The sequence below is a fragment of the Rattus norvegicus genome, chromosome 16 (genome assembly GCF_036323735.1).
Source record: "Rattus norvegicus strain BN/NHsdMcwi chromosome 16, GRCr8, whole genome shotgun sequence".
Classification (NCBI taxonomy): Eukaryota; Metazoa; Chordata; class Mammalia; order Rodentia; family Muridae; genus Rattus; species Rattus norvegicus.
The window spans coordinates 73,548,428-73,575,503 of NC_086034.1; the positions used below are offsets into that span (position 1 = coordinate 73,548,428).

At 47.3% G+C, this 27,076-nt stretch overlaps 1 protein-coding gene across 10 annotated transcripts in view; it reads left to right on the forward strand.

Annotated features, from left to right (window-relative positions):
• The window catches only part of Tacc1 (transforming, acidic coiled-coil containing protein 1), an 83,380-nt gene that overhangs the window by 33,412 nt on the left and 22,892 nt on the right, over positions 1 to 27,076 (forward strand). For 3 of the 10 annotated variants that reach the window (XM_017600146.3, XM_017600145.3, XM_063275443.1), the window contains 3 exons: positions 599 to 714; positions 22,512 to 23,610; positions 26,051 to 26,086. The exons of 2 other annotated variants lie outside the window; for them this stretch is intronic. In XM_017600146.3, the coding sequence (XP_017455635.1) occupies positions 599 to 714; positions 22,512 to 23,610; positions 26,051 to 26,086 (1,251 nt within the window). The remainder of the gene's footprint in view (positions 1 to 598; positions 715 to 22,511; positions 23,611 to 26,050; positions 26,087 to 27,076) is intronic. 5 more of the 10 variants (XM_039094559.2, NM_001004107.4, XM_063275446.1 and 2 more) reach the window with 4 other exon arrangements.

A 27,076-nucleotide genomic window follows, 5' to 3' on the forward strand; every position in this document is an offset into this window, starting at 1 on the left:
TTGGAGCTTTTACCCTTGTGGGCAAGAAATCGCTCCTCCGCCCTCCTTGGCCCCGCAGTGTCCTAAAATGCAGCGTTGGTAAAAGAGGATCGCGTGATGACAGGCCCCTGGCAGCTGGTGAGAAATGGTGGTCTCTGCTGAGCTGTCACACGTGTGATTGTGGAAGGCAGGTGACGGCATTTTCAGCCTCCAGTGACTTTGAGACAGGTAGAGGCCTACCAAGGGAAAACAGCATAGCTAGAACTGGCTTAGTTTGGGGGTGGGGCGATATTTTACGCCCCTGGAAAAGGGTATGGTGAGGAAAGGAGTTGATTGGGAAGTTTTTTTTCCTTTTCTTTTCTTTTCTGGTTATAAAAGGCAGAGATGACCTTAAAAAAACAAGTGGTCGTGGTGAGAAGCTCCAGAGGACGAAAGAGATTTCGGGGAACTAGGATGCTGGGCATCGCTGAAAATGATGCAGCCGTTCTCAGGCTGGGTTGAGGATTGGTTGGTTGTAAAGTTAGAGGCGCTGTACTTGCACTTTTGTGGCTGAGTACATTTTAAAGGCAGTTGGAAATACCGTTGACTGTGGTAATGCCTCGTTTTTCCCCCCTGGCAGCTCGGATTCTGAAGGTAATTTTGAGACTCCTGAAGCTGAAACTCCAATCAGATCGTCTCTCAAGGAGTCTTGTGATTCATCACTAGGATTGTCAGAACCCGAGGCCAAACCCCAAGGTAACAAAACTTGAATTTTCTACCTCTTCGGTTTTAACTTAAGGAAAGGGGGAAAAAAGGACACAAAAAAAGGGGTGTTATGTGTGTGCAGTGAGGACCACTTCAGACAGGATGGACTGGGTCCTTGCTCCAGAAGAGGTTGCCCTAAAGTTCTTGCTGATTTGGAAGGCATTTTGCTTTTTGTTTTTGTAAAATAAACCTTTTGATCGTTTGATGATCCAAAGCTTGCTTTATTCTCTGACTAGAGATCGTGCTTTTGGAGTATGAGATTAATCATATTTTCAACCACTCCTGTTAAGACTTCCTTCTAGACCCTGAATAAGTAAAAATGTAGCAGCGACTGGGCTGGTTATGTTTTAGATTTGGCCTCAAAGATTTCAGAGACTACTTTTCTACAAGGGTGTGGCTAGACACAAAATTATAGGTAAGAGTTGATTTTTGAGTTAGGAATCTTAGGCAGTTTCAAAATTGCTTGCCTTTCTCCCGCAGAGGACCAGTGGGGAGCCCTTCAGTCTAACCAAGAAAATCCGTCACACATACTGTCCTTCCCTACCCCCACCCCTACCCCTCAGTCCAAACTAGTACCTGCCCTTTAGTTCTCAATGCCTCTGGCCCACTACATTAATGGAAATCTTTTTTTTTTTTTTTTTCTCTAAAGGCAGGATTTCAGATAGCCCAGGCTGGCCTTGGAGGGAAGCTATCTTAGTCAGGGTTCCGTTGCTGGGAAGAGACACATGACAAAGGCAACTCTTTTAAGGACATTTAATTGGGGCTGGCTTACAGGCTCAGAGGTTCAGTCCATTATCATCAAGGCAGAGGACATGGCATGGTAGCTTCCAGGCAGGCATGGCACTGGCGGAGCTGAGAGGGCTGGGTTTTCATCTGAAGGCTGCTAGGAAAAGACCAGCCCCCAAGTAACTAGTAGGAAGGTCTCAGATCCCACCCCAACAGTGACACACTCCCTCCAACAAGGCCACACCTCCTAATAGTGCCATTCCCTGAGCCAAACATAAAAAACCACTACAGAATGGAACCTTTACGGGTTAAAAGCAAAATACCTGTCTGGTTCTATTAAGTACTGTAGAGAAGGATGGGCGGGGGTAGGAGGAGGTATGGGCCTGTGGGCCTGACTGGTAAAGGCTGGAAGTTAGAGGAGCTGACTTGAACAGAGTCCTAGAAGGGGAGAAGTGAGGAGACAAAACGTGTGTGTATTATTGGGAGGAGAATCCTTTCAGCAAAGGGAACAGTGCTTGCAAAGAAGCATCCTGTAAGTGGTGAGGCCCTGGGGTGTGGTTCTGGAGGAGCAGGCAGAGGCCAGTGTGCCCAAGAGGGATAACTAGGCTGCGGGTAGAAATGGGAGCTGATGTCAGCAAGGGGAGAGGAAGGGCCACGTGATGCCATGATGACGATCTGATTTTCTGAGCGAGCTGGAGAGCATCTGAACAAAACGCCATAACCGAGTGGCTCAGAACAAGGGGTCCATTCTTACTCACAGTTCGGGGGTGGGAAATCTGAAGTGTGGGCAAAGTCATGTTCCGTATGAAGGCTCAGGAAAGACTTGCTTCTTGTCTGTTCTAACTTGGACTGGTCATCAACAGTCTTTGGTGTTTGGCTTGCAGCAGCCTAACGTCCCGTCCCTGGGCCTTAAGACATGGTGGGTTCTCCTTGTAAGTCTGTCTTCATATGGCCATGCTGTGGGGATTCCAGTCATTCAGTTTAATGCTCTATTCTAGTATGACCCCATTTTAACTGCATTACAACCTCCAAAGACACTGTTTCGAGTAAGTGCCCATTTCTGATAAATCATGACTTTGGACATATCTTCTTGGGAGACACAGTTCAACTCATTCTCATAAGGATTTGACTTACATAATCATCATCACCATCATCACCACTACCACCACCACCACCACCACCACCATCATCACCACCACCACCATCATCATCATCATCATCATCATCATCGAGACAGGACTTTCACCCTGGCTACCCTGGGACCTGCAGTGTAGACCAAACTTTGAACTTACAGAACTTCTTACTATAGCTTAGCTTGGTTCTTTGCCTGGGCGGGTTGAGTCACGGAGGAGTTGAATTCACTGGGAAACCATCAGGTTTTCTGCAGTTTGTTTTTCCTCCTAGAAATGGAGATCTCCATGCCATGTATCCCGCTGAGAATGGAGCACCGCCTTCACTGCTCTGGGCTGGCTCTGCTTCTGGGTTAAGGGCTGTCTGTCCACACCGACTGACCCATTGCAGAGGGGTGCATGGCCAAGTTGAGCAGTGGCGTTTCCTGTAGTGAAGGTGCTGTCCGTCCCCATAGATTTCCTTTCTTCTCTCCACAGGGGCAAATTGGGAGGGAGGTCTCGATGTGGGAAAGGACTATTTTGTGGTCCTTCTCCTCAAGTTTAAATAAAGCCCGTAAGACTTATGTTATGTAGCTGTTTGAAAGCCTCTTTGTAGGGCTGGGGATTTAGCTCAGTGGTAGAGCGCTTACCTAGGAAGCGCAAGGCCCTGGGTTGGTCCCCAGCTCCGGAAAAAAAGAACCAAAAAAAAAAGAAAGCCTCTTTGAGTCACCCTCAGCTTCCTTCCCTCAACATTCTGTCAGACTGCTAGGCTAATCCATCCGCCAGATTCTTCACTAAATGAATAGAGGCCCGGATTGGCCTAGGCCCCCCACCCCCCAGCCCCAGCCACAGACACTCAATTGTTTGGTCCTTCTTGTTTCTGTGGCTCTCACAGTCTCTCATTCAGAGTAAATGTTTTCTTTTCAGAGAGTCTTGGATCAGAAAAGTTCTCCAGGGTAGGCCATGCTGTAGAGTGTGACGTTAGGGAGGAGACTGGCGGTGTATAGTCTGGGGAACGGTCCGGGGTATTATAAAATCCCTCAGTTTAAGGTCTTGAGACAGTGGGATGACTCCTGAGTCTGGTTAGTGTCTGGCCTTTTAAGGATCTTGTGGAGTCAGTCCAAAGTGGGGATTGTGTTGTCACAGACACAAAGTAAGTCTCGAGAATACAGCTGAAGCTCAGGTCTGGCTGAAGATGGTTTCACTGGGCAAAAATTCTTGGGTCAGTTCACCGTGAGGTTTTAATTTCTTGAACCGGATGTTTCACTTTCCCCCAAAATAGTTAAGCTTGTTTTTGACTTTCTGTGTTTTCTTTTTTCTTTTTTTTTTTTTTTTTTTCCGGAGCTGGGGACCGAACCCAGGGCCTTGCGCTTCCAAGGCAAGCACTCTACCACTGAGCTAAATCCCCAACCCACTGAGCTAAATCCCCAACCCCTGTGTTTTCTTAACATGGTGGTTAGATAGCGCATACAAATTGGGTGGGGCGGTCTTCATGGGACTCGTGCCTGGTCACCCTCACGCACACGTGTAGGCTAGTCCCATACTCCAGTTCTGTCACCGGCTTCCTAATTGTTTAAACTTAGAGGAAAACACAGTTTTGCTTTATATTGGAACTGCTTCAAGAACTTAGAAATTCTTCGCAATGGGTCCTCTTATGATAGTTCTACTCCAGGAGTTAAATATAAGGGTTGCGGTTTTTTTTTTTTTTTTTAAACACACAGAAAAAAAGTTGGCTTCTGAACATATAATAAATCCAGACTAAACTGGAAATATTTCTTGAAAATACCAAACCAGTGGCTGTGTTTGCTGTCTGTCTTTCCCAACAAAGGTTGGGAAAAGGTCACCTATTTTTTTGAGACAGGGTCTCACTGTGTTCATCTGAACTAGATGTGTAGCCCTACTTGGCCTCTGCCTGGGTGTGCCACCATACCCAGACACTTAAAATGCTTTTAAAAAAAAATCACTATTATCATTATTGTGGGGAAGAGGCACACATACCATAGTGTGTGTGTTTGTGTGTGTGGTGTTTGTGTGTATGTGTCTGTGTGTGTCTGTGTGTATGTTTGTGTGTATGTGTCTGTGTGTGTGTTTGTGTGTCTGTGTGTGTGTGTGTGTCTGTGTTTGTGTATGTGTGTATGTCTGTGTGTGTGTCTGTGTGTGTGTCTGTGTGTGTGTCTGTGTGTGTGTTTGTGTGTGTGTGTCTGTGTGTGTGTTTGTGTGTCTGTGTGTGTGTGTGTCTGTGTTTGTGTATGTGTGTCTGTGTGTGTGTGTCTGTGTGTGTGTGTGTCTGTGTGTGTTTGTGTGTCTGTGTGTGTGTGTCTGTGTTTGTGTATGTGTGTATGTCTGTGTGTATGTCTGTGTGTGTGTCTGTGTGTGTGTTTGTGTGTGTGTGTGTGTCTGTGTGTATGTTTGTGTGTATGTGTCTGTGTGTGTGTTTGTGTGTCTGTGTGTGTGTGTCTGTGTTTATGTATGTGTGTGTGTTTGTGTGTGTGTCTGTGTGTGTGTGTTTGTGTGTCTGTGTGTGTGTGTGTCTGTGTTTGTGTCTGTGTGTGTCTGTGTGTATGTCTGTGTGTGTGTCTGTGTGTGTGTGTTTGTGTGTGTCTGTGTGTATGTTTGTGTGTATGTATCTGTGTGTGTGTTTGTGTGTCTGTGTGTGTGTGTCTGTGTTTGTGTATGTGTGTATGTCTGTGTGTGTGTCTGTGTGTGTGTCTGTGTGTTTGTGTGTGTGTGTGTCTGTGTCTGTGTATGTCTGTGTGTGTGTCTGTGTGTGTGTCTGTGTGTGTGTTTGTGTGTGTTTGTGTCTGTGTGTATGTCTGTGTGTGTGTCTGTGTGTGTGTCTGTGTGTATGTGTCTGTGTGTGTTTGTGTGTCTGTGTGTGTGTGTCTGTGTTTGTGTATGTGTGTATGTCTGTGTGTGTGTGTCTGTGTGTGTGTGTGTGTCTGTGTCTGTGTATACAGCAGACTTCCACAGAGTTAGCTTCTCATCCAGCCTTCTGTGGTTCCTAGGGATGGAACTCAGACCCCTGACTTGTACCTTTTCACCATAAGAAGGTGAGTCTTCTTATTGGCTGGTTTTAGCTTGTCTTTGCTGGGATGTATGTTGGTGAAGGAACTCCCTCAGGGGAAAGAGCTTAGAGGAGGCCTCCTCATCTCCGTCCCCCACATCCCTCTGGTTGCTTTTGTTCACTCAGAAGGGCTCCCTGATAGCAGGGCCTTCTGCTGCTGTGTTCACAGGGTTAGTGGCTGCAGGCCTGTCTGCTGCTTCAGCCTATAAGAACTTCAGAGCTGGCCTAGCATGGTGGCACACCCCTGTACACCAGCGCAGGGGAGGCAGAGGCGGGGTGGACCTTTGTGAGTTCTAGGCCAGCCCAAGCTACATAGTGAGAGCCTGTCAAGACAACAGTAACAAAAGAAACAGACAGAAGACCTGCAGACATTGCCTTTGTCACTCGGACCCCTCCCTTTGTGGTCACCCTCACATTTAAAGGTAGTTGGCGAGAAGAAGAATGCTGATTAATGTAGAAGTCCCCACTTCCGTGTTATCCCTGGATATCTAGTTAAATCCGTCTCGTCATTTTTTATGTTAGAACACATTGAGGTGTGGAATAGAAATGGGAGTTTACCGACTGATATTTACTGCTGGTGTTCATGTGAGGAATGCAGAATTATTCAATGACCGAGATGTACTTTTGGTATTTAGATTCAGAAATAGCAAACCATGCTCAAGGCCAAATCAGGTCACCTATCTTTTTTTTGGGGGGGGGGGGAGAGTGGTGGTGCACACCTTTAATCCCAGCACTTGGGAGGCAGAGGCAGGCAGATCTCTGAGTTCAAGACCAGCATGATCTACAAATCCAGATCCAGGCAGTAAAAAAAGAAAAAGAAAAAGAAAAAGAAAAAGGAAAATTTCACCTCAAAGTGTATGGTTGAAAAAAATTGTAATATTGTGGTATTAAAATCTTAGGTGAAATCACACATTAGGGCTGGTAAATAACCGTGTTTGGGAATATAGCCATGGTAGTGTGCTGAGGTCTCCCACGTGACTGCCTTTCTATCTTGGTGACAGGTCAAGTACTTGGGACTGGAGAGGCTTGTTAACTTCTCTATGTACTTATGCTGTTTTCAGAGTGTGACTAGGGACTACGGCTAACAAAGGAGCGCTGTCGACCAAGTCCCACCCGTGTGTCCCTGTGTCAGGAAAGGCCTCCTTAGGGAGAGAGACTGGGTCTGACTGCCTGTCATCTCCTTTGCTGACAGTGCACTTGAGTTTTAAATAACTTTCACTAAAAGATTCGGAGAGTTATAAAGAAATAAGAGAAAAAAAAAGAGAAAGCATGGAGAAATGGGATCATCTAACACAAATACAGACACAACCATTTAAAAATGGAGCTGGGTTTAGTTTTTGGTTCTATGTCTGTGTGTGGGTTTGACATGGACTAGGATGCTCAGATGCCCAGGGCTGCCAGAGCCTTGGGGCTGCCACTACATGTGGTTGTGAGGCAAACAGGGTACTCTGCACGAACAGTACGATTCCTAACCACTGAGCCATCTCTGCTGTCACCAACAGAGACTTTGAACTTGTTCCTACTCAGTATTTCTAATGGGATGTTGGGGCCCGAGCTTGAGTAAATTGCAATGGCCCATTTATCGGAATTGTATATAGATTATATACGTCTAAGTCTTAGAACACAGATCTTGCTGAAATCTGAGCCCCAGACTTATTATTCTAAGGCTTTGAGCCTATTTATAAGCAAATACACAAATATTTTTCATTCATTAACATGCTGAAGTGGTTCATTCAAACCTACAAGTCTGTTTTCCTCAGGGTTTACTTGAATATTTCTCTGCTTTATTAGAATTTCCTATAAACACAGTGAGACTAATAAAAACCTTAAATATTTCCTAGTCTAACAGTTTAACACGGGTGGCTCCTTGTACTATGTCCCAGGTTAATGCTTAATTAATGCCTTTTTTTCCCCAGCTTAATTTAGTTTTTTATGTGATTATAGCATAAGATGTTTAAGAACTCCTAGCAGCATGCTACTTCCCCCCTCCCAGCTGCATGGTGCGTGCCCCCTACCCCCTAGCCACATGCTACATTCTCCTCCCCACACCCCAGCTGCATTGCTACATTTCCTTTTTTTTTTTCCCTAATGGAGTCAGGATTGTTGTCTCGGTGTAATGAGCTATGAGAGGAAGCTATGAGAGGAAGTACTTCCGCTCTTTGATCGAGAACACCTGGGCAGAGGAACCACCTTTACCTGTGCAAAGTGAAGACTTAAGTAGCTTTCAAGTCACATTTTAGATGTAGCAAAGGCAAGGCTTAAGAATAAGGGTTAATTAACTCATTCCAGAGCTGCACTTCTCCTCTACCTGGGTAGCCACTAAAACTGCTAATGTACTCTGTTCATTTCTGGTGGCAGAGACAGGGTGCTTAGGGGATGGTCCTGAATGCCCCACTGGAACTCTGGGTATGGTCTAAAGCACTTTCAGTGACAGTAGGTCTGGGGGTGACGGACGAAGTGTAAATCAGGCATGGTGGTGAGCCGACAATTCCAGTACTCTCGAGGCAGGAGTTCAAGGCCAACGTTGGCTATTCTGTAAGCTCAAGCAGCCTGGCTTACATGAAACTTCCTCAAAGAAAACCCAAAACTAGCCAGGAGTGGTGGCCCACATTTTTAATTCCAGTAACCAGGAGGCAGAGGCAGGCGGATCTGAGTTTAAGGTCTACGTAGTGATAGGACAGTCAGGGCTACACAGAAACCCTGTCTCAAAAGATAACAAAATGTGGCTCCCTCCCACAAGAACCCTGGTAATCTCCCTGTAGCAGCAATCCTATCTGTAGGCAACCTTGGGATGTAACTGTTTCTCATACTCCCCGAAATCAGAATAAATAGTGTTGGGAGGCCACAATTTGTCCCCCAAACAGTCATCTTCCTGGAGCTGTGATGGCCAAGGTTGCTAACTATGCATACGACTGCAGCCACTCAGCCTCGTGTTGTGTGTTAGTCCTGACTGACTCCGGGTTTGCTCTTGGTGGCAGATTCAGTAATAGCAGGGTCTGCTGCTGCTTCACAAGGGCAGGTAGATAACTCTGACTGCTCTGCTGATGAACTGCATCCTGGGCCCCTAAATTCTCCTCTCCTCCTCATTCCTTTTGTTTTTGAGGCTGGGTTGAGTCTCCTTGAGCCCAGGCTGGCCCGGTCCTCCTGCATTAGCCTCCCACATGCTGTGTGCTGTTAAAGGTACACACCACAGTGTTCTAGCAGCCTCTTTTCTGCTGCGTTGCTGGGAGGCAGGGAGGGTAACATGTTTCTTGGCTTCCACTGCAGGATGCTCACGTAACCTTGGCTTTCTGTTTTAACTGTATTTCTTTATTAAGGGGTTTTTAGATGCAGGTAGTTTCTGTTTATAGCATTTCCATTGTAACTGATGCTGAGATGTGGTTTCTGTTTGAAAAACCGAGAAGTCAGGGGCAGAACTTAGCTCTTTTTTTTTTTTTTTTTTCTCGGAGCTGGGGATCGAACCCAGGGCCTTGCGCAAAACTTAGCTTTTTTAAGGTGGGAAATCTCAAGGGTGAGATGGCCCAGTGGGTTGGGCCCCATGATTTGACTGATCTCTGGAACCAACCTGGTAGGAGGAGAGAACCGTCTGATCTATCTGATCTGCACATAGCATACCTCACATACCTCACTACCTGGCCCCACCCACCGTACACACACACACACACACACACACACACACACACACACACACACACACTCACACTCACACTCTAACTCAGTGTCAAGTATCTTTGGAAAGGTGTAGAACCCACAGTAGGCTAATGCTAAGGAGGAAGCTGAGTGAGACAGGGAGAGGGGGGAACAGCACAGATTGAGACCAACCCGAGCTACACAGCACCAGAGCCGGCACAGGGCCATCTTCAGAGTTACAGGGTGGGGAGGAGGGGGTTGAAACCCCAGAGCTCCATGAAATGCGTTCACAGCTTTTCCTCTCCAGGGAATGTGTGAATCCCCCTTCCTCCCCACCAGTTCACTGTTGGAGAAGGCCAAGAGGAAGTGAAAGGCCTTAAAATGTTGCCAGAACAGGGTGTGTGCTGGGGAAAGCATCCTCCTGAGTGACAGCAGAGTGGGTACATGTGAACTTGGCATCCGTGCACACACACACACCCCACAGAGTGTAGTTTGGGGGTTCTGAACAGCAGGAGTTTACTGCACAATTTAGATACAAACAGCAGAAGCAGGAGTCTTCCTTGGTAGCTGGTGCAGCTGCACTGGACTGTTTTGTTTGTTTGTTTGTTTGTTTGTTTATTTATTTATTTATTTATTTATTTATTTATTTATTTTCCAGAGCTGGGGACCGAACCCAGGGCCTTGCCCTTGCTAGGCAAGTGCTCTACCACTGAGCTAAATCCCCAACCCATTTTGTTTATTATTAAAGGTGTGGTGGCACGGGCCCTTTGTCCCAACACTCCCTGGGGGTAGAGGCTGGAGGATCTGAACTCAAGGTTGGCCTGATCTATATTCTACATAGGGAGTTCCGGGACAGCTAGGGCTACATAGAGACACCCTGTCTCTCCCCGCTCCTCCCCCCTCCCCGTCCCAAAATTAGTGTTAGCTCTTCAATGAGAATGAGAAGGAAGGGTGGGCCTTGTCTGGTGAGGAGAGTGGGTTATGGGGAAGAGATGTGGGGAGTCTCTGGGACACAGCACCTATTTTTAGGTAGAGAGAAGGGTGGTTTGACTTTTGTTTTTGTTTTTGTTTTGGGATCACACCAAGGTCTCACCCAAGGTAGACGAGTGATTTTTCTCCTAGCCATGTCCGCAGCCCAGAAAGGCAAACCTTCTCACCAGTTGTTGCTGGCTACGAGGAATGGAGCTCACGCACTCATGTGGGGCCTGCAGTGTTGGTTCCACGTCCTCACAGTGTGGCATCCCACTTCACCTCCTCCCCAGACCGTTGGGCCACTAGCAAGCAGGTTGGGGGCCTCAGAGGTCACACTGTGCCTTCCATAGCACCCTCCTGGTGACACAGGCCAGTCCAGTGCTGTGAATACCAGGAGGTGAAGACTCACTGGGAACTCCATGCCACAGCTGGTCGCAGCAAAGCTCCTACTATGCCAGAGGGTGTAATTTCCACACCAACAAACTTCTCCCAGCTTTCTTGCCTTAGGGCTCTTCTGTGTGGCTTTCCTGGGTCCAGGATGGCCGTCCCGCTGGGGAGGTGCCTCATGCACCTAATGTCTCTCCTCGCTAAGCACTCTTCCTCTTTTATCACCAGCCTCAGCTTCCTGGCTGCGTGGGTGGTTGCTGCTTTATGAAGGAAGCAGTTGGTATTTTGAATCCTCCAGTAATTATTTCTGAGGAGATTGCACGCCATGGCTGTTCGGCTGCAGTGGATTGAAGTTCCACAGTTTGGGGTCTCTGCACCGCAGCCCCATCTGCTAGCACGTGTCTTCCTGCCTTTGCTCTTCCTGCTGGGGTAGTGTAGCCTAGTGCTGAGGGCTGTCTGATATCTGTCTGAGGTAGAGGATCTCTGCTCTTCTTGGAACACGTTCTCAGTTAGATCCGGGTGGCTCCTGTCCCAATGGGCACCTTGTTATCGAGAGGAAAAGCATAGTAATGCTCTTGCTTCTCTGGAGAGGGCCTAGGCTTGTTGGTAGGCAGGCAGTTTCTGGCCAGCCGTCTTCTTTTCCTTAAAGTATGGCCCTTCAGAGGAGAGTTCTGATCTCCAGTTGGGGGACAGATTGTGCTTGGGCTAGAATCTTAGGGACTCAGTGCATACTGAGTCCTGCCCCCAGCCCACCCCTGTTCTCTCGGGTCTCTTTTTCTAAGATTTATTTATTATTATATAAGTACACTGTTGTTCTCTTCAGACACACCAGAAGAGGGCATCAGATCCCATTACAGATGGTTGTGAGCCACCATGTGGTTGCTGGGAATTGAACTCAGGACCCCTGGAAGAGCAGCCAGTGCTCTTAACCGCCGAGCCGTCTCTCTAGCCTCTTGGGTCTCTTTTTCAATGAAATAGCATAAAATGCTGTTTGAGATGCTTTCTTTAACCCTGGGACCAGTTCTGTCTGTTCATCAAGTGGACTTACCCCCACCCCCATTTTAACACCCAGAGCTTTATGTTGTGTATGCACAAATTGGTGTGTGTTTTGAAACAGAGTCTCTCTGTGTTGCCCAGGCTGTCCTCAAACTTGTGATCATCCTGTCTTAAGTGCTGGGATTATGGGCAGGTGCCACCAAGCTCCAGTGTTACTTGAGACTGGGCCTCTGTCAGAACAGAAGAATGGTAGGGCAGGTGGTACTACCTGTCTCTATTCAAAACAAAACACAAAATAGCTGAACTTGCCCTCAGTTCCTGGCTAATTCAGACGTGAGAAGAAAGGTTAGAACAGTGGGCTTGTACTCTTGTGAGTGGGTGAGTTAGTGTTGGTGTTCTGCCCTGGGTGGTAAGACATCCTGATAGTATGGTGGCCCTCAGGAGACATTCTGCCTTGACTTATGGGTCTCCACACTTCTTGGTGACCTGGGGCCATAGGATTGTCAAGGGAATGTGAGCTCCGCAGTGCACTTATTCTGTCCCTGGACAATGTATTGCTTCTCAGTCTCCATTTAAGGACTGTGGCCTTGGCTTTTGTGGTGATTTTTGTTTGTTGCTTTTTTAACACAGTGCCACAATTACCTTGGGAGAGGGAATGTCTTGAGAACACACAGACTAACTTGAGGGAAATCAGAGGCACTAGAAGCTCAGAGAAGTAGTTGGTGGTTTAAAAACAAAAACTCTCTCAAGGTTTGGACACTTGTCAGAAATGCTGATGTGTCCCTCATTACCATTCTCCTCAGGTTAGACCACTTGAGCAGAAAGGGGTGCTGCCTGCTAGAGCCACTTTCCCTCCTGACACCATGGACTTCTGCATGGGAGAGAAGGGCAGTGTGGAGTGGGGCCCCGTGGAGTCTCCAGGAGGAAAGGGCCTCGGAGATAGAATGCTGGTCCTGAAATAGCTGTCAGCATGGAGCCGAGCTACCTCACTGCTTACTGTATAAATATGCATGAGAGAGATACCCAGCCGTGCAGTGGGGAGCGCTGGGCTCTCAGACTGGTGGGCTACAGGGAATCAGAATGCAAAGGCTCCCCGTGGACCGAGGTCTCTGGGGAAATTTGTTGACTCATTTCCCACACCGCCTGGCCTTGGCTTTGCTGCCGGTTAGGTTTTTCCTCAGCTTGGTCCAATCCAACTATCTAGGAAGAGAGGCTGTGAGCTGAGGGAATGCCCGGGCAGACCAGCCCATGGACAAGCCTGTGAGGCATTTTCTTGATTAATGATTGGTGTGGAAGGACCCAGCTCACTGTGGGTGGTGCCACCCCTGTCTGGGAAAGTGGTGCTGTGTTGTATTAGAAAAGCAGGCTGAACAAGCCGTGAAGAGCAAACCAGTAAGTTGTGTTCCTCCATGGCTTGTGCTGCTTCAGTTCCTGCACAGAGTTCTGCCTCGAGTTCCTTCCACAGTGAGCTATAAACTGTAAGCTTAAATGATCCCTTTCTGCCTTGGTTGCTTTTGGTCATGATGGTTTTTTTGTGTTTGTTTGTGTGTGTGTGTGTGTGTGTGTGTGTGTGTGTGTGTGTGTGTGTGTGTGTGTGTTTTAACCACAGCAGCAGCAAGCAAACAACACAGCTTCTCAGAGATTGGTTTTTGTTTTATTTTCTTTTAACTTATCTTTATTTTACATGCATTGGTGTTTCGCCTGCCTGTATGTCTGGGTGAGAGTGTTGGATCTTGGAGTTACAGACAGTTGTGAGCTGCCATGTGGTTGCTGGTTATTGAATCCCGGGACCTCAGGAAGAGCAGTCAGTGCTCTTAGCCACTGAGCCATTTCTCCAGCCCTGTAGCCTAGGCTGGCTTCAGATCATGCAGTCTTCCCTCCTCGCTCGGCCTCTGGGTGTTGGCTCATTCCCGTGAGCCATACTGCTTGGCTTCTCCAGAGTTTTAGTACCAAAGGCAGGAGATGCTTGAGTTGAGGGTGTGAAGACACCAGGTTAGAGTTCAGAGTGAACATGACCTCAGCACTCCTACTCTTGGCCTCGTGTTTATCTGTCCATCTTTTAATGAAAGCCCACGCCCATGTCCTGCAGAGAACATCTTGATTCTGCCCCACACTCTCTCTCTTGTGTCTAAAGGGTTACTTACTTACCTTTACTGAGCTCCAACTCAACTTTAAAAAATAGAATTAAAAAAACCCAAAGTTAGGCAAAGGTAGAGGCAGGAGGATTATGAATTTGATGCCAGTGTAGGCTGTATAGTGTATGAGACCCTGTCCCCAGAATGCAAATAAAGCCCAAAGCCCCCAAAAACCAAAAATGAGAAGAGGAGGAAAGCCTCTGGTGCTAGGGAGCGGCCCTAGGCTGTTTCGTATGCGTGGTTATTCCTGTCAGAGAAGGAAGAGGTGATGTCATGTTTTTCACTTCTCTGTAAATAGAACTTCTCTAGCACATGTGGGCTTCCTCCAGAAGGATTTACAATCCAAAAGTGGCAGTGCGATCTGCCACCTCAAGGGTGGGTCCCTGCAAGCAACACAGGAGAGATTACTTAGAACGGCAGACCTGTGTACAATGCTGTTTCCTGCAGGACCAGAGCCATTTTGCTGCATTCAGTAGTTCTTGTGTGCTCTCAGTATGGCCCTGTCAGTGAAGCGCTTGTATTGCAAACGTGAAGATCTGGGTTCGAGCCCCCGACTACACAGTGCATAGTGGCGTGCTCTTCAGGGATGGGGTTCTGAGACAGAAGGAGCCCTCTGTGATCAGTTTAGCCTGCCAGTGAACTCCGGACCAGTGAGAGAGCCTGTCTCAAAGGAGGTGGTTGGCACTCCTGAGGGTGACGCCCAAGACAGCCCTCTGTAGATACTCACACCTGAGCATGTGAATACACAGGTACAGGAGTTTTTAAAAAGGTGTGTGCAATTAAAAGTTGTTTAAAAAATATTTATGCATACAAGTACGCTAGCTGTCTTCAGACACACCAGAAGAGGGCATTGGGTCCCATTACAGATGGTTGTGAGCCACCAGTTGGTTGTTGGGAATTGAACTCAGGACCTGGAAAAGCAGTCAGTGCTCAACCACTGAGCCATCTCTCCAGCCCCCCCCCCCTTTTTTAAAGAATTATTCGGGGTTGGGGATTTGGCTCAGTGGTAGAGCGCTTGCCTAGGAAGGGCAAGGTCCTGGGTTCGGTCCCCAGCCCCGGAAAAAAAAAAAGAATTATTCATTTATTTTATGTATATGAGTACACTGTAGCTGTCTTCAGACACACCAGAAGAGGGCATCTCATTACAGATGGTTGTGAGCCACCATATAGTGGCTAGGAATTGAACTCAGGACCTCTGGAAGAGCAGTCAGTGCTCTTAACCACTGAGCCATCTCTCCAGCCAATTAAACTTTTTTTAAAAAAAGATTTACTTATTTCTTCATTCATTCTTGAGACAGGGTCTCACTAGGATGCAGCCTTGACAAGCTGGGCTTGAACTCCTAGAGCTCTGTCTCCCACTGCCTCCTGAGTTCTGGGATCTAAGGTGTGCACCACCATGCCCAGCCCAGTAACTTGAGTTTATACTTGAGTACTGCTTTGCTGTATGTCCTGTGGCCTGCAGTCAGTCCCTCGATTTGTAAAATGCTGATGCTGGTGTTGGGCCCCTCAGCCCGATGACGTGTTCCTAGTCTGTGCCCTCAATATCGTAGAACACAATTTGGCCAGAAATCTAGGGTCCTGTTCTTAGTTAGCTGTCAGAGATTTCCAGTGACATGTATTCCGGTTGGCCAGCCTGTTTGAATTTGTGGGGTTGCCTCAGTTAAGGACTGAGAGAGCTGTGAGGTAGACTCCTAGTAGAGATAGCTGGTCTTGCTTGCTCGGATTCCTCTGAGTGCCCAGACGCATGGCATTGCGGGGCTGTTACTAGGCATTGATCCTGTGATTCTATGTTGTCTTTTTGTTCATTTAGGTTTGTGTGTGTGTGTGTGTGTGTGTGTGTGTGTGTGTGTGTGTGTGTGTGTGTAGCCCTGGCTACCAGGAACTCTTTCTTTAAATCAGGCTGGACTTATAGAGATCTACCTGCCTCTGCCCTGAGTGCTAGGATTAAAGGCATGGACCACCACACTCAGCTTCTATCCCGAGCCTTGGAAGCCTGCTGTCTGTCAGCAGCTCTAACAGATGGGAATGGCCTTGGCTCTGAGCCTCAGTGTTGAACCTCTGCGGTGGAAGGAACCCCCTTTTTTGGCTTATGATCCTGTTTGGGTACTGAGGCTCCTCTCAGGAATGAAGAGAATTTAGATTCACAAGGATGGCTTTAAAGCTGCTTATCTACGATGCAGGAGGCAGGGAGAGTTAATTAGGTCAAAGCCCACCCCTGGTGACACAGTTCCTCTAATAAGGCCACACCTTCTAATCCTTCTCAAACAGTTCCACCAGCTGGGGACCAGGCATTCATAAGTATGGGCCTTGGGGTGGGGGGCACTCATATTCAGACCACCACTACTCTTGGATTTGGGGTTACCATAGAGAGAAATAAAGACTGCTTGTGCTGTCCCTCATGGTTCTGTAATACAAAACAGTCTGTTAGCTGAGGTGGCTAGAGAGAGCATTCAACTTTTATTAAGAAGGGCTATCCCTCAGTTCCTCATTCCTTTACGTGAAATGGTATGGGCTGACTGTCTCCTGCACTTCCTCCCATGTGCCTGAAAACCTCTCGATGACTCATGATACCTCAGATCATTTCAAGATCTGTGTGTGTTTTATACAGTTGCAATTTTTCCCGAATATTTCTGTCCTGTAGTTTATCAAACCCACAGTTACAGAATGCATGAATATTTATGGCTAGCTTACTGATGTTTTCTTAGGGTGCTTGACTTACAAATTAGACTTTATAATATTTATACTTTACCATAGTTATCTATGTAGCGAAGTCGTCATCCACATAGGGTTAAATGCTTGCAGTCATGTCAGGAGTCGGTCGGAGCTTTGGAACGAACCTTTCGAGGACAAGGGGAGGGCAGGTGTATTGGTTCTTTATTAGGGCTTTGATAAAACACTTTGATGGAAGCTGCTTATAGGAGGAAGGGCTTATTTTGGTGCCTAGTTCCTGGGGGAAATGGTCTGTGCTGGCTGGAAGGCCTGTGGCTGGTCTCATTGCTTCCTCCTAGGAAGCAAGGGGGTGGGGAGGCTGGGCAGTCGAGCCTCAGCTTTCGCCGCCCACCCACTTCCTTCAGCAAGGCTTCGACGCCTCAAGATTTTACACGAGGCAGCGCCACCACTGGGATGTTTGAACACATGAGCCCATGGGGGACACGTCACATCCAGACCACAGATAGCAGCAGCTCTATATATTGGGGAATCATTTAATTCTTGCCTACAGTTTAACGCATAGAAATTACTTACAGTAAAAGACTTGAGAGTAGCTCCCAAAGGGGTGGCCTCTGTTCTATAGAAATTGGTTTCTTCAACAGCAAATAGAGGATATTTTGCCGTGTCAATAATTACTTTGACCATTGCATGCACGTGCACACTTGTCTGTTTTGTTTTTGATTTTTGAGCCCGGGTCTCAGTTTTGTAGCTTGTCTGGCCTCAGTCTTGAATGCTCTTGCTTCTGCCTTGTATGTGCTGGGATCACAAGCCAGTGCCACCATGCTAGGCTGTGTATTGGGATTTTTTTTTAATTTTTATTTTATGTATGTGAGTACACTGTCACTCTATTCAGACACAGCAGAAGAGGGCATCAGATCTCATTACAGATGGTTGTGAGCCATCATGTGGTTGCTGGGAATTGAACTCAGGACCTCTGGAAGAGCAGTCAGTGCTCTTAACCACTGAACCATCTCTCCAGCCCCTGTATTGGGATTTTAATTGCTGACGTGTGTTCGGATTACTGGTACCGAGAAGTGAACGGTATTGTGGGTAAGGTTCTCGTGTTCTTGGTTTGTTTGTTTTCTGGAGAACCTGTACGTGGGAGACCTGTGGAGTCTGAGAACTTGCCAGGCTTTCCTTGAGAAGATGCTGCCGCCTTGACAGTCATGAAGCAAGCTGCTGCTTCTGAAATGCGGAGATGATACCTTTCTTCCTGTTACTAGATAGCTTGCTTTTCTCCACATACCCTCGTACAAGCAGTAGCTTCCAGGGTCTCCTCTTCAGCAGTGCCCTGATTTGCCAGCATCAACTGGCTGAACCGTCCTAACCTTACAGTAGGTGCCTTCAGTTAGTCGAAAGGGTTCGTCACTTGCTTACAAGATGCTGGTCTCTTAGCTCCCCAGGGCCTGGCTTGCCTACAAATTTTAGAGTCCTGTAACCCTTTCAGGTGTGATAATTCCTTCACATTGACTCTGGGACTCCCCAGGCCCCAGATGCTACACTAGCAGATGCTATGAGGGAAATAGTAGGGAAAAGGAGTGTCTTAGGCTTTACTGCTGTGAGCAGACACCGTGACCAAGGCAACTCTTCTAAGGACAGCATTTAACTGGGGCTGCCTTACAGGTTCAGAAGTTCAGTCCATTATCATGAAGGCAGGAACATGGCAGTGTCCAGGCTGGCACGGTACTGGAGGAGCTGAGAGCTCTATATCTTATTCGGAAAGCAAACAGAAGACTGGCTTTAGGGAGCTAGGGTGAGGGTCTTAAAACCCACGCCCACTGTGACGCACCTACTCCAACAAGGCCACACCTCCTAATGGTGCCATTCCCCAGGCCAAGCTTACTCGAACCTCACCAGGAGCGAGTAAAGTTGTGTGTTCCTGACTTCTAACTGTGATTGCTGTGGTTGTCAGTCCCCATCCCGTAGCCACTGGGCATGAGCTGCTTGTGAACGTTAAGGTCAGTCAGAGCCAGCATGTGAGCCTGAGGTACAGGAGGCTTGTTTTTCTCAGGGTAATTTTCCATATTTAGAAACAGAAGAACGGGGTCATTTGTCTGTCTGTAGCCAAAGGAGAGGAAGCAGCAGTGTGCTCAGATGTGCAGATCGGGAAGGAGCCCGAGGGCGGCGTTTCTCTGAAAAGCTCAGAAGTGAGCTCAGTGTTGGTGATGATGGCAGTCCCGGAACCCTGGTGCACGCGTGTGCCGTGTTCCGACTGCTTGCCTTTCTTCATTTGTATGTGGATTTGTTTATTTGGGAAATGTGTGCATTTGCGTGTGGAGGCTGGCGGTTGACAGGGATCGTTTCTGGTTCACTTATCTTTTGAGACAAGGCCTCTGACTGAACCTGAAGCCCAATGGCTGGCCAAGGTGTCAGCCAGTGAACTCAGGGGACTGCTGGGTCCTCCCTTTCCCACCCAGTGCTAGGGCTGCAGAAGTTTATCCTACCCTGGTTCTTGCCTGGGTGTGGAGATCTGAACTTGGGTCCTTGTGCTTGTGTGACAAGCACGTGACCTCCTGAGCCACCTCCCCGGCCCAGCCCGTTATCTTTCCTTAGATGAGGTTATGAATTTGAGAGCAACTAACAAAGTAGGCTCTCTGTGTTTAATTTTGAGCATTTCTCTTGAGTTACAAAAATACTTTGTGAAGCCAACATGGTAGCTCAGACCTGTAATCCCAGCACTGTGAAGTGGCTGCAGGGGAATTGCCCCAAGTTGGAGACCAGCCCGGGCTGCAGAGGGAAACCTTGCTCCTGAAACAGTCAGGAGAGACAGCTCGGAAATTGAGGGTTTTTTCTGCCAAACCTGACAACTTGAGTTCAGTCCCTAGGACAATGGAATGAGAAACCCGACTCCCTTGGATTGTGTTCTGACTATACATGCAGGCTGTAGTATGCGCATGCACACACACACACACACACACACACACACACACTCACTCACTCACTCACTGTAATTAAAAACAAAAACAGATCTAGTGGGTAAAGGAGCTTGCTTTGTGAGCCTGGTAACCAGAGTCCGGTCCCTGGAATCCATTAAAAAGTGGAAGGAGAAAGTTTATCCCACAAAGTTCTCCTCAGATTTCCACGTGAGGTATATAGCACACATGCACACACATCACGCACACACATCCATACACAGTTGCATAGCACAATTTTTACATAATGCATACATACATTTTTTAAATTAAAACAAATTTATGTGATAACTGCTTTTTTCTAAGGTTTCAAAAAAGCTTCGTATAAACTTGTACTTTAACTCAGAATATGCTTAGCATACGCTCTAGACTCTAATTAGCTTAGTCTTTGATGTTCCAGTATTCTACACACACACACACACACACACACACAGAGTGATACACACAAACACACACAGTGACACACACACAGTAATATACACACACACAGAGTGATACACACACACACATACCCAGTGATACACACACACATATCCAATGATATACACACACACACACACATATCCAATGATATACACACACACACAGTGATATACACACACACATACCCAGTGACACACACACACACACAAATACACACACACAGTGATATACACACACACCTACAGTGATACACATACCCAGTGATACACACACACACACACATACACACACACACACACACACACACACGATACTTTAAGGAAGGAGAGAGGGACGTCCATGACAGTCTTTGTGTTGAGCAAGTGTCAAAAGCATCTCCTGTGGTAAAGCAGAGGATCAGCAGTCCTTTAGCTCGAAGTGTCTTGTTAGCAGCAGCTGTGGCAGGATGGGTAAGTGGCTTGCTTTTGGATTTCCTCTGTGCTTGCTTTGAATTTATTTCTCCGACCTGAGCTCCCCAAGCTACTGGCCGAGTCCTGCTCCTCAGAACCAGGCTTATCGCTCAAACTGGCTGTGGGGAAGGAGCCTCTGCACTCGGTTAGGATGGCGAGGCATCTGAATAAGTGGTAGATTAGCCGCATTCAGAGGAGAAATAAGGCTGAATCTGGCTAACTGTGGTCTGAGGTAGGGTCCCGGGCGTTCCCTCCATTCGTGACAGTGACGGATGCTCGACCTGGAGTTTCTGATCTAGGGCAGAGGTAGGTGGGTGTGCTGTGCGGCTGCCGTTGGGATCGGGACGCTTGCCAACTGGTGGCGCAAGTGCAAATAATGCGTCACTAGATCCCTTTCAAGTTGAGAAGGTAATTTATTTTTCTCTTTTTCCCCTGAGACAGGGTTTCTCTGTGTAGCCCTGGCTGTCTTGGAACTCACTCTGTAGACCAGACCTTATAGGTGTGCACTACCATGCCTGGCTGGTAATTTTTTAATGTTAGGTTTTTGTCTCTTTCTATAATTCGTACAGCATCTGAAGCAGGTTTAATCAAAACTAAATTAGTACCTAGTTCCAGACTTTTTGCTGGTGCTGATACTGAAGTGGGTCCCACAGTGCCTTGATAAAGGAATGTTCAAGTCTATGGACTTGGCACCCACCCTGAGCAGGCCAAGGTATGACCGACTGACCGGGAGGGTGTTCTTTGGCTGGACTCCTTTGCTATCTGCAGGCTGGAAGTGGAAGCTGGACCACAGACTTTACAGTACAGCTCTGCGTGACATCCAACATTAGAGTTTTCAGTTCCTAACCAACATGACTACTAGTCTGCACGTGGGTAACAGCCGAAAACAGCATGTGGGGTCAGCTATCTCACACCAAGCTCTCTGGTCCATTTCCATGGATGAGAAAGGCCAGCGGGAATAAGGGGGTGGAGGAGGGGGGGAGACAAGATGCAAAGTCATGTGACTTCTGAGAGGGATTGATAGTGATAGTGGTTGGGTAGCAAAGGAAAGAACTCCAGAAGTCACAGACTGAAGGGCAAAGGGCTGCTCAGCTCCTGGCTCCTTTCCTGTCAGCCTAAACCACAGCTTTCCTGGGGTTATGAAGGAACTTGGAGGACTGGGGTGTTAGGGCTGGGCACCCAGGGAGTGTGTCAGAGCAAGGGTCTGGGAATGGCAGGCAGGACAGATTTACAACTTCATGACTGAAAACAAGAAAAATCCACTTGGTTTACTTTCTCCTTTTCTTTGATTCCTCATGCTGGAGACTGAACCCAGAGCTTGTGGATTATAAGTGGGTGCTCTCTGGATGAACTGCAGCCCTAACATCCCACATTTGTAAAACTATGATTACCAGGGGGCTGGAGAGTTGGTTCAGTGGTTAAGAACACTGGCTCCTCTTGCAGAGGACCTGGGTTCAACTCCCAGCACCCATGTGACAGCTCACAGCTTTCTGTAACTACAGTTCCAGGGGCCCTGACTCCCTCATACAGACACTCATGGGAGCATACCAAGTTGCCAGAAGACCGGGTACAAAACCTGGTCTTATCAGAGCTGGGTAAGGCAGCCCAGGAGGAACTAGGGTTCCCAAGAGCAGGCAGAAGCTGTGACCTTAACTTTCCCAGATTCAGTTCTGCTCATTGAAACATTCTGACGTCTGGCCTGGTGTTTGTGAGCAGCCTTTCAGCTGAGCTGCAGTGTGTGGATTCTACAGGGGGCGAGCATCACACGGGACAGTCTGCAGCAGAGCATTGGTTCCCTTCGCTCAGCACTGCGGTACTAGACTAGCAAGGACAAATCACGCTAGGGTGTGGAGCCCTTTAGGCCGTCATGGCTGAGCTAAAAGGAGAAGAAATTGTGGCTGCTTCTTGAGCCAGAGTCACACAGTACAGACTCTCTACAAAAGGGGGAAAGAGTTCTTTTTTTTTTTTAAAGATTTATTTATTTATTATATATGAGTGCACTGTAGCTGTCTTCAGACACACCAAAAGAGGGCCTCAGCTCTCATTACAGATGGTTGTGAGCCACCATGTGGTTGGTGGGATTTGAACTCAGGACCTCTGGAAGAGCAGTCCATGCTCTTAAGGACTGAGCTACATCTCCAGCCTCCCCCCCCCAACCCCCCGGAGCTGAGGACCGAACTCAGGGCCTTGCACTTGCTAGGCAGGTGCTCTACCACTGAGCTAAATCCCCAACCCCGAAAGAGTTCTTTAATAGAGTTTTCTTCTTCTCTTTTTAGAATCACGAGAAGCCGATGAACAGCCGGTAGCAGAATTAATTGAAAAATGCTCGCCTGATGCGTGTTCTAGATCTTCAGGAAATGAAGCGCCACAGGCCACTATCGATTCTTACTCAGTCAAGGATGTCAGAGGGAAGGCGGAACATGATGTTAGCAAGATCTCAGTAGTGAGGCCGTTTTCCATAGAAACCAGGGACTGCACAGATGACCCTGCTGCTCATGGCTGTGTCCCTGTGCTCCCAGGCAAGGCCTTGCCTTCCACCACACCCGAAGCCACTCAGGACCAGCCAATGATGGACAGAGGCATGGGGGTTACATTGGAGGCTTTTACAGAAGTCAATCTGAAGACTGGAGGCCCCTGCCCAGAGCCTGTGCCCAGCAGAAGCAGGCTAAGAAAGCCCAAGCCTGTCTCCCTGAGGAAGAAGACAGCTGGGGACAACACCTTTGAACCCGAAATGTTGATGGAGGGTTCACTTCTCCCTAAGGCTTCCTCCCCGTGGATTCCTGAGGAGTCTGATAAGAACTCGAATCCTAGTTTGCTGAGAGGCTTGAGGGCCCACAAATCTCCCCTTAACCTTAAAGAAGCTGCTAGCATTCACTGTAACAGCGCCGGTGACTCGGGGGTTGATCTGCAGGAGGGGTCCAGGGCCTCACCTCTCAAACTTGATGATTTTACAGAAGACGGGCGGAGTGTCGAGACCAGGAGTGCCCTTCCGAAGCAGCCTGGCAGGAAACCCAGCCACAAACTGGCACCCAATATACGAAAAGATGGCTCCAGTAAGCCAGTAGGTGTTGAGCAGCTCACAGACCCAACCATTGAAGATGCCTCCCTCGCCCAGACGTCTCCCAAGTTAGACCCAAGTAAATGGGGTCGTCCTAACTTTAATTCCTTCGGGAGCTGCCCCATTTTGCAGAGCTCCCCGCCCGTCTCCTCCAAAGGTTCCTACCACCTTGACCCAGATAACGTTAACGCCGATGAATCCGGGGACCCCTGTAAGCCGGCGACAGCTTTGACAGGCAGCGGCTTTTGCTCTGCCACTGGTAATCATGTTAATGAAATCTTAGACTCACCCAAGAAGGCACAGTCGCGTTTAATAACGTACGTGAGTGACACTGGGCGCTGGGTGTGTGCTCTGGATTGTTCTCTGGGAATTCAGCGGCTACGTCTGGTGTCCGTGAATTACACTCATAAATGTTTGAGACACAGTAGGGCATTTTACACCGTAGCCTTTACTCCTCTGCCTAACTCTTCTGTGCAGAGGAAGCCTCAGAAATCAGTTGATTTCTCTGCCTTATTTCTGAAACCTTGACGTATTTAGGTCATCTCCCCATACCCTAGGTACTTTAAAAAAAATGCTTAAAATAAATCAAGATTTGAGCTTTTTAGAAATCCTTATCATGAATCACATTTTATACAGAATGAATTCAGGTTTCAGGGCTGGTTACCATCTATGCGTTCCGGGATTACCTGTGCAGGGTGAACCATGTTGGGAATGACGCAGAACACCTTAGAGAACAGAAAGTTGTGATTTGCGTTGTTGGTGGTGATGTAAATTCTTGCTTCTTTGTGCGTTTCTAGTTCATTGGTAAATTTCCGAGATGAGAATCGATCGAGAGTTTCTAAATGGTCAGTTAAACCCTGGTAAACTTGTTGGGTGTTCCTTCTATCCCCAGCTTCTCCTGGGAAACCTGAATGAACTTTTTGTTTAGTTGTTCCAGCCATATCCCATGTCAGGTTTTAAATTGCGACCCAAGATTAAATTATTAGGAATCTCAAAATAGTATAAAAGATAGCTATAATACCTGTTTATAACTCTGTGACATCTTGTGAAAAATTGGATAGGTGGGTTAAAATGCTGAAAGGAAGTGTATTCATGGCTGTCCTTAGATTGACTAGAGAAATCCGGGTGTTTTGCCTGCATGCATGCATACCCATGTACCACTTTGATGCCTGGTACCTCAGAGGGCAGAAGGGGACATCTGATCCCCTGGGAACTGGAGTTACAGACCATTGTAAATATCCATGTGGAAACCAACCTGGGTCCTCTGGAAAAGCAGCCAGTGCCCTGAACTGCTGAGCCGTCTCTCCAGCCCTGGGAAATACTGTCCCCATCCCTGTGTCTTAAAACCCCCAGAGATGGTAAATTAGACCAGGGGTTCAAAGAATAGAAATACCAATTTCAAGACCAGTAAAGAAAGTCAAGCCATACAGGAATCAGTTCTGAGTGTCACCAGTATGTTTAACGTGAATAACGTGACAGGAGCGTTTCCCGTCCATTCTGCCCTGGGATTGCATGTGAGCAGTGAACGGGCTCTGAAAACCTCCACCGACTGTTCTGTACAGCCCTCTCTTGGCTTTTAAGGTTCAGTAGCGCTCGGGGTGGGGCATTTTGGTCATGTCCTGGTTCTTCATCTCTTAGTTGCCTGCCAGAGCAGAGGCTGAGGCTGTGAAGCTGGTGCTTTTCTGTAAGGTTAGATCTGGGTGCAGGACGGAGAGATGGACTGTATTTTATATCTAGAACCAGAGAATGCCCACGTTTGAGCCCTGCCGTCCTCATCTGGTGGCATTCTCTACTGTTCCATTTTTACGGAATAATTTCTTGATCTAATAGATCACCCACATTAATGACAATTTTTTTTTTTTGCACCCGATTAAACCTATTTTCTTGAAAGAAAAGAGCCCCGAAGCACTTGTGCGTTGGTGGGGTTTGGAGCATGGAGCCCCCTCACTTTTGTGAAGACTGAAGCATAGCTGGGTTAACAGCCACAGTGGACAGACAGACAGACAGTTTCTGGGAATGATAAAAAAGATGAGTTGAAATAGAGACGATACAGTCCGGTTAGGACTCTGCAGGCCAAATAATATAAATGATATGAAATCATTTTGAACTTGTGTTGAAGCAGAGTCTCACTGTGTGAAATGCAGGGTAGCGTTTGATCCTCGCCTTGACTCACCTCCGTGTCGCCCACGGCGGAGTCGGGTGTCTTTTCAGCCGTGTTTCTTTGCCCCTGACCTGGTCTGGGACGGTTAGCTGGAGTATGCTCAGTAGAGACACACTGTGCTGTACAGTTACCCCCACGCATGGGCGGTTACTTGTCAGTCTATAAATCCGGACATAAAACGTTTCTCAGTGTCTGTATTAACCTCCCCTTCATTAATGCTGAGCTCTCGTTACACTTACCATTCACTGGCCAGGACTAACGTTCATGAATATCATTTTTAATTTTTTTAGTATTCTCTCTCTTTGGCATTTTGTCTGTCTGTTTTGAAGCAAGGCCTCACTTGTAGCTGACCCAGAACTGGCTTTGTAAGGTCAGCCTGGCCTTGGACTCCCAGAGCTCTGCCTGCAGAGTGCTGGACTTAAAGGTGTACGCCACCATTCTGCCGGCTTGAGTGTGATATCTTTAATTTGTATACACGATATCAAGAACTATGCAACTTTTACATCTACTAGACGAAAGATGAACGTTCTAGTTTCACATGGCTTTCTTCCATCTGTCTGTCTCTTTCCTGTCTCTAATTTTGTTGATGGCATCAGGACCTCTGAGCAAGTGAAATTTCTCTGTTTTCTGTTGTAAGTACTTGTGTTGAAGGTTCTGTCTGTCCCCGGGACTGTCGGCGGTCGTCCGTCTCTTCCCAGCTGCCCCCACGACCCCTGCATGCTGGCTTCTGTTTGACCCTCTGATAACTTTCTTGCATTTTGTTTGCCTCATCTTAGTCAGCTTAGCCTTGCAATCGTCTGTAACTCAAGGAGTGGAGATTGCTTTTTCCACCTCGGGTGCAAAAAGCGTGCGCCCCCGGCTTACTGAGCATGTGTCACGTGGTACTTTGAACCAAAAGCTGGCTTGGCTCCAGTCGTGTGGCAGTGATTGATGGACCGCTTTGCTAATTAATGTTGGGAATAATTAAATTTTTTTTTTTTATTTTTTGGTAGGATGATACTGCTGTCTTAGAGCAGGTAATAAACTTTACCAAGAAAACTTAAGTTTGGTTGCACTTAGAACATTAGGGAAGGAAGACTATGAATTAGTGACCCTGTACACTCTGCTAATTTATATTGTCTTTGTTTTTGTTTTTCCATGAAAGAAAAACAAATTGGAAATGGCTATAATATAGCGTTTGGTTTTTTTTTGTTGGTGGTGGGTTTTTTTTTTTTTTTTTGGTCAGAATGGTATGGGTCCCCCCCCCCCCCAATATTTTAAGTTCACTCAAACCTAAGAGATTCTGTAATAACTTTGTGATCACAGATTATGTACCAATCTAAAAATAACAGATGGCCAAGTTGTCTAAAGTTCTGGGCATTGTACAACGCAGGGTTCTTTTCCTTTTTCCACTTTACTATGAAGTAACAGTTTGTTTCCTTTTTTCCCTGATACTCTCTCTTGGCCATAGTTCCTTTCTGTAAGCTGCAGGTCTAGACTGCAGCTGCCATTGGAGAGTCCGGTGGTTTCTAGTGCAATAAAGACTTTTCAAAGAATCTGGGCCAGCGTGGTGATTTTTCTGGTGACCGTCAAAACCAAGTAAAGATCATAACCAAATGTCGCTGGCTGCCCAGGCAGCAGTT